Below are 8,072 nucleotides of genomic sequence, written 5' to 3'. Positions count from 1 at the left end.
TTGTACATATGAAATATTGTTACTTTATCGAAAATAAAACTCTAAATTAACAATTTTATCCTAAAATTCTATCCAAATTTGATTGAAAATAGAATTCTAAATTAATTTTTTTATCCTACAAATTGAATTCTATATAACTCTATCCTACGTGGCGCGACACTTGGCCAAAAATTAGAACGCCAAGTGCGCTATCTCGTCGTCTGGCTAAAAGTTTAGCTTTATATATTAGTTATATGATATGATATTAGATTGGATGATTTTAAGAATATAATTATCTTATAAACTAAAGATCACTTAGAAAACGATGACAAATCCCTTTTTCTATATAATTAATAGAGAGAATCAATAGAGAGAATGTTATTATGCAAGACGCGACATAAGTTTCTTTTGACCTCTTATATATAATCCACGATAAACCTATAAGTGTCTTATGATTAGAGAAATAAATTAAATTGAGAGAATCAAATAAAAGTAAAGAAATATTAGACAATTAGATGAATGTGCTCAAATGTTTATGTGCTCAAATGTACAGCACATAAGAAAATTATGATTGGGCTACGTGTTTCCTTGACTTGAAAAATGAAAAAAAGGGGGGGGGGGGGTATATAAAAGGAGTACACCTCATACATTGATTATAAACTTTAATTAAAGAAGCTTCTTCCTCTCAAAATATGATTTAAGATGCCACAACTGCAATACAGCTACAGATAGGACAAGGATGATTGAAACTAAACTGAAGGTTGCCATCTTTGATTTGGTAGATTTATTCAATAGTTGCATTTCTTCTTCCCTGGAAACACCAAATCAAGAATGAATAGAAGAATAATTTATGTATAATTTTTTTTAATATGATCTTTTAAAGATTAAACAAAATTAAAGACAATGTAAGAAAATGAAAATATAAATGCTAGCTCTCACCTTTCACGAAGGTAAAACATCTCCTCATGTATGGATTTCACACTGTCGTACAATTTCCTTAGCTCAACGTCCACTAACTACAAGGGAGGTAGAGAGTTGTACCAAAGACAAGTAAGAGTTACATGTTGTACTTTAATTCAAAAACAATTATCAATTTCAAGTTAATTACTTAAGGATGAAGAGCTAATATACTATCTATTGTATTAGTTACCTTACACATGCCTTTAGTACCAAAACAAAGGTTACAGGAAGTGAGAGCAACTCCATTTGAAATGCACCTCACATATCACACTTAATAATTTTGGCATTATATAATCTCTTTATTATTAATTGTTTTTATCAATGCAATGTTTTTGCTCATTTTCTACACCATTACACACTAAGTTGGTGATCCTCTAAGCCTATAGTGTTATAGTTTATACTCAATAGTTTGTCGTCATCACTCATATTGCGATGGAAGAAGGGATTAAAAACAAGTAGTAGAAGAAAACAAATAAATATGCTCTGATACCACGAAATCTTATAAGTTAAATACATGCAACATGTGACCCATAAGATCTTATCCAACAAGGAATACAATTGTTATATAAATGGCATAAACAACCTAAAATTGAAGGATATTATGAAAATCTACAAAGCTTATAAAATATGTACTAAAAATATTTATTATTAGTTTTTCCAAAGCTACAATGACTTATAACTTCCTAGCCCCACTTATAACTACCTAACACCTTGGAAAATATTATCTCACAAATTGACAACTAACATTAAGGGTCTGTGCTCTTCAGCTTAATTTGAGTTCAGATCCAATCAGTTCAATTCAATTTAATTTATAATTTCCTTCTCTCATAAACAATCCAGTTCAACTCAGTTTAATTCAATTTTGTTCAGCTACAATCAGTTTAGTTCAGTTCAGTAAATCAAACCAGACCCTAACATAGGCAAATAAAACACCTATAAGGTCCTTATTGCACTTACAAATTTGTTTATTTTACAAGAAACTATAATAATGGTTAATAAATTATGGCTTTTAGTGAGTTCCAATAAATAAGTAAAGTACGTCACAAATTGTTAATTAAAATAAGTAAAGTACGTCACAAATTGTTAATTAATCACGAAAAAAATAGTCATATACATTCATATGTATGTTGGCTTTTTTTTTTTTTTTTTTGTTTAAATAACAAAAAAAGTTTACACTCCCATAAATGTCAAATCAATGGTAAAATTGTTTAAGCATATGATAATTATACAAGCAAACTCATGTAGGAAATGAAAGGGGGAAACTTACATCAATTTGACCTTTACGTGCTACATTGTACCAATCCCTAGCATCAATCCCTGTTTTCCATTCAAAATCAATTAAAATTTTGGATGGAGGATTATTATATGGAGCCCAAAAGCAAGTCATATAATCCCCAGTTTCGGCTGCTGTGAACGCAAAGATGCCCGATTCTACTACATCTTTGTAATGGTAATGGTTACCTCGTGGTGATGTTACCTGCATCAAATTTAATTTATCGGTGTTTTAGCGTAGGTCAACTTCGAAAAAAATTAGCTAGCTCAACGCTGAAAATTCGACCAGGTTTAGTATTTTACAACATTATACCTTTTATTAGTTAATTTCTTATAAGATTTTGTTCATTAGTTAGTTTCTTTACAAAATTTGTGTTTTATTAGGTAGTTTCTAACAAAAATTTCTAATAAAAAATGAATTGAACTGAACAAAAATAAACTTTAGTAAACTAAATTGAAGTGAAATGTTTGAACTAAGAAGTTTTGCAAATAATTCAACAATAAAGGGAGATGTTATATAAATCCGGGTGCACGATACACCCATGGACATTTTGTTCTCATTGAAATGAATGTTTTTCATTAAAGCATCAAATGAAAAGCAAATAATATTACGTAACTTTTAGTTAGTTGGATGTACAATATATCGGAGTGTATATAAAATATTTTTAAAAAGGTCTTGTGTAAAATAAATATTAGTGATACAACATACAAGCAAGGACTATTACTCACTAAAGTCACTTCATATAATTTAACTTTTTTAATTATCTATTTTTGGGCCTATTTTATTTTACTCCTCCCGTCCCATAATATTTGACACATTTTCTATTTTCGTCCATCCCAAAATACTTGACACATTACTAAATATGAAATGGAATCATTAATTAAAAAAAAATAGTTTCCTAAACTCTCTTTGGGACCACAAATCCCCAAACCCAATTAAATCCTACATTTTCACTATCCTCACTACCTCCACCTCCTCCACTTTTTATTTTCTTACATTATAAAAGTGTAAAAGAAAATCCTTTATATAGTAAGGGTCTGTTCTCATAAACTAAACTTAGCTGAACTGAACTAAAGTGAGCCGAACTGAACTGAAATGAAATGAATATTTTATAAGAGAAGGAAATTAGGAGTTGAACTGAACTGAACTGAACCGAACTGAACTGAACTGAATATTTTATAAGAGAAGGAAATTAGGAGCTGAATTGAACTGAAGTGAAAATAAACGTATGAGAACAGACCCTAATTAAATATTTTAATGAATCCACTTGTAGTTTTCTTAAACTACGTGTCCACCCTAACGTCCCAAGTATTATGAACGGAAGAAATAGTTATCAAGAAGACAAGAATATAATATATCTTACCCTATCATTTTGATAAAACTTTGTACTTGTACTTCCTTCGTCCCTTATAGGGATGTCAGTGGGGTGGGTCAAGTAGGAGACCCACTTGGGGCGGGGATGGGTCTCGGTTTGGCGGGTAGTGGGCGGGGATGGGGATGAAAACCATACCTGCCATGGGTGATGGGGCGGGGGTGGATTTTAGGTTGTACCCGCCCCATCCCCGCTCCGCCCCACTTCGTACCCGCGCCCATCCCCACCTTATATCCACATCTATATATCTTTTTAAAACAAAATTCTATACTTTTATACTATTTTATAAAATATTTATGTAAAATAAAATATTAATTATAATACGTAATACACTTATATTATAAACAAAAAAATATGTAATATTAAGAATGATTTTTTTTTAAAAAGTAATCTATATTAATAATATAGGATTGTGTGTTTGAAAGGTGGAGGTTAGGTGGGTTTTGGGTGGGGATAAGACATGTCTTTGGCGGGGATTAGGTGGGGGTGAATATCCAAGTGGAGGGCGGGACGAGAATGGTTTTGAAATTGCACCCGCTGGGGCGGAGATGAGGATGAATTTTAGACCCGCCGCGGGGATGGGGATGCCAACATCCGTCCGACTATCCCACCCTGCCCCATTGACATCCCTAGTCCCTTAATATGGTTCATGTTTGTGTTTCTTCATGGTATTTAAGAAATAAGAAGATTAGGTAGATGCAATACATTTAAGGGTGTCCGTTCGGTTTTCGGTTTAGTCCAAATCCGATCCAATCCGAAATATAATTCGGTTTTCAATTTTCCAATCCGATCCGATCCGAATTTCTCTCTTGATCCAATCCGATCCAATCCGAATTACAATTCGGTTATTTGGATCCGATCCGAAAATCCGAATTATAATACATTATTTTTTTAGCGCCTAATACAATTATAAAAATAAAGCTTTACTATAAATAAAAGTTTTCAAAATCATGATTAAAATACATAGTTCAACGTCAAGTCATTAATTAATTAATACAAAGTCTCTACTTTATTTTATGTAGTATTAAGTATTTGAGTTAAACTTCAAAATATACAGAAATCCATATTTATACAAGCTTAATTTTACAATTCGGTTTTCGGTTTGGATTGGATCCAATTAGGGTTAATCCGATCCAATTCGAAAATCCGAATTTCCAAAAAATCTCAATCCGGTCTGATCCGATTTAAAGTTCGGATCCGATCCGAATTGATAATTCGGTTTGGATTGGATTGGATTTCGGTTTTTATCCGAATTATGGACACCCCTAAATACATTAATAAAAGTAAAAAATAAAACTACACACAAAAGTGGAAAAAAGTACCTCACATGTGCAAAATTCAAGGGTAATTTAGAAAGTATAATGAATAAAATTACAAAATGATGGTATAATAGTCTTTACGTAATATTCAAAAATTAGAAACAAAAACAACATTTTATATCTTTAAAATAAGAAAAGAGGACGAAGTATATATATTTAGGTGCATATCACTTGGAAAATTGAGGGGTAATTACGGAAAAAAAAATTACTACGACAAGTAGTTAGGAGAGACAAAGCAAAAGAAGGGGATGGTAATTACGCGAGCAGTAATACGGTGATTGTCGGGAACAGGGTGACCATCATCAATGGGGCTTATAACCTTATACTTTCCAACTGTCATGGCGTCGTGCTTTATCTCTTCCGATATACATTTTGTTGCTCCCGATGACACCTCAAAACGCAGCGCTTCACTAACATTTGAACTCAAAACGACGCATACCATTACAAGAATTTCAATTATGGAATTGGGCATGGTACTCGTTAATTTCTAAGGTTTCTGTATTTTTAAGGGGCGAAGATGATTGAAAAATGGTGATTTGAAGAAAATCAAGAAATTCAGAGTTAAATTCAGGTTATTCCGTGATTTAAGAAATATTTCCATTTTTATTAAGTGTTGAGTTAATAGTTATTTACCATTTTTATAGGAAGTGGAGTTGAAGTTTTCATCAGTTTGTTATTGCCGTGACCTTAAGGTGTTATGGGCTTTAGGTTCGTTTGCTAATTTCTGTTGCTATTTAATGGTTGTAGTTTGATAATTTTGTGTTACATTAGTATTTAGTATGAGTATAATTTTTTTTATTATTGATAATTGGCGCAATTTGCGTGATTTAATTTTGATTTCATGGTGTTTCTTTTACGGGGCGTTTGGCAAGTGGGAATGAGAATTTGGGAAATATAAAGTGGAAGTGGGAATGGGAATTGGTAAGTGGGAGTTAATCCTGGGCACCGTGCCGGGCCGGGCCGCCGCGGGCCGTGCCTAGCGGGCCACGGGCTGGTTCGTGCCGTGCCCGTCATGCCGGCGGGCCCAGGATTTCGTGCCGTGCCGGCCATTTTCACAGGCCAGCCCACGGCACGACACGACCCTCGTGCCTGGCGGGCTCGTGCCGTGCCGGCCACGTGCCGGCCTGCGGGCTGGCAGCGGGCTGGTGCAGTTTTCAAATAATTTTTATTTTTTTTTTTATTTTTTTTTTTATATGACAACATTATAAATTAATAAGTTTATAATGTATATAAGTTATAAAATTATAATTATAAGTTTTATAAGGTTATAACTTATAAGTTTATAACTTATAAGTTATAAGTTATTAAGTTATGAATTTTATAATTATAAGTTGAATATTTATGTTTTATAATTTGTATATTCAATATTTATATTTATATATTTACTTTATACTATTACTTTAAAATTTAATGTTTATGATTTATTAGTAATTGGTATAATTTTATTTTTTTTTAATATGAATTTACAAATTGTAACAAAACGGGGAAAAAAGGCAAATTGGACTTTGGATGTGAATAATGCGTAGTTTATATTATTATTACTTGAGTTGAGAAAATTGTACAATGATAACAATGATAAAAATCATACAATGATGGTATTAAACAAAAATTGGAAAATGATAAAATTGATATTTTTAAAATCGTACAATATACAATAATTGTCTATTCTTCTTCTCCTTCTTCTTGCTCGTCTTCGTCTTCGTCTTCGCCTTCAAGGCCATCGGCTAGTTGCATAGATTGGGAACTAGCCGAACCCGAACCGGAAGCGGAGGTTCCTTCTTCGTTGTCGTTGTGGTCGTAAGAACGGTCTTGTGAGCGATTTTCCGCATCCAACCAATCTTTGAAACACACGCACATTTCTAGTGTTTCGGGTTTTAGACTTGTTCTTCTATCGTCTAAAATGCGCTGGAAGCTCGTTCGGAGGCGACGAAGGAAACTTGGATAGCAAGAATGTCTCGTGCCATTGCCGCCAAAGTTGGATGCTTCGAGCTTTGTTGTTTCCACCATGCAAGGAGGTCGAGGCTGTTTATCTCATCGTCGTCCATGCCTTTGGTGAAGTCGTAACTCAGGTACATCTGCAACTCCGAGACGTCGCTTTGCGTTCTCCTGATTGATGAATCACCTGAAAACCTTGAAATCAAGTTAGTAGCTTGTGAAAATAAATGTTTGGCCTTCTTACTTACGTTTTTGGATGGTTGGGAAGGCCCTGAGCGAGGAACGGTGCCATATTTGGCTTCATAGACTCTATATAAAGCAAAAAACTGATCCTTCACATTAGTCTTATAGTTTTCTACATCATCGTCAAGAAACATGCATTGAAAGTAAATGTCAACTAACATAAATGTGTTTTCATACTTTTGCCTAGGATCTAATATGGAAGCAAAAATATAAATCAAAGGAATCTCACTATAATATTTACGCCACTTTTTTTCCATTGCTGGAAGATACTGATCATAATCACTTTGATGGCGATGATCAGCGAAAAGTTGGGCGAGTAAGCATGCATTAGAAAGAAAGTTTTGAGCACAAGGATTGTAAACAGTAAAAACAATACGTCATGTTATATAATAACTGTAAAAATTGCATATATCTTTCACAGTTATTCCAATCATCATCATACAAAGCATTTTGTGGAAATTTTTGGTTGTAAAATAATGTTAACGGGCCCTTGTACTCAATTGCCTTTGTTAACATGTCATAGGTGGAATTCCACCTAGTTGGGCAATCGGTTCTAATTTTTATTACCCTTATCTTTTGTTGTTTTAGAAAACTCTTCCATTCTTGGTATCTCATGTTAGAGCTATTAATAGACATAATAGCATCTCTGATTTTGCTGTAGTATGGGTCAATTGCCCGAACTCCATCCTGTACACATTAGTTAAGTACATGGAAAACACATCTAGTATGAAGAGCTTCACCGTCTAATAGTACATCGGTTAAGTTTTGTTTGATAAGATTAGCTGTGTATGTCATAGAAGTTGCATTATCAAAAGTCATAGACATCATTTTATCTCGAAGGTTGTATTCGTCTATTGCTTGCATTAAATGGTGAGCAATGTTAATGCCGGTGTGTGGGTATTCCAGCATTTTGAAATGTATTATTCTTTTTTGTAACATCCATTGATCATCTATCCAATGGCAAGTCACACATAAATAGTGATATTTATAA

General features: G+C 33.3%; 1 protein-coding gene across 1 annotated transcript; it reads right to left on the bottom strand.

The window, feature by feature from the left end:
- Nucleotides 1-502: 502 nt before the first annotated feature.
- On the bottom strand, nucleotides 503-5,744 carry LOC110691536 (transmembrane emp24 domain-containing protein p24delta7-like). Its single transcript, XM_021868472.1, has 4 exons — nucleotides 5,163-5,744; nucleotides 2,207-2,416; nucleotides 919-995; nucleotides 503-790 (listed from the first exon to the last, which is right to left on the bottom strand). Exons 1-4 carry the CDS (start codon nucleotides 5,373-5,375, stop codon nucleotides 646-648), a joined length of 645 nt encoding a protein of 214 aa, XP_021724164.1. The 5' UTR covers nucleotides 5,376-5,744; the 3' UTR covers nucleotides 503-645.
- Nucleotides 5,745-8,072: the final 2,328 nt, after the last annotated feature.

This window comes from Chenopodium quinoa, unplaced genomic scaffold, assembly GCF_001683475.1.
Source record: "Chenopodium quinoa cultivar QQ74 unplaced genomic scaffold, ASM168347v1, whole genome shotgun sequence".
NCBI classification, from domain to species: Eukaryota; Viridiplantae; Streptophyta; class Magnoliopsida; order Caryophyllales; family Amaranthaceae; genus Chenopodium; species Chenopodium quinoa.
This window is presented reverse-complemented; position numbering and strand designations above follow the sequence as displayed.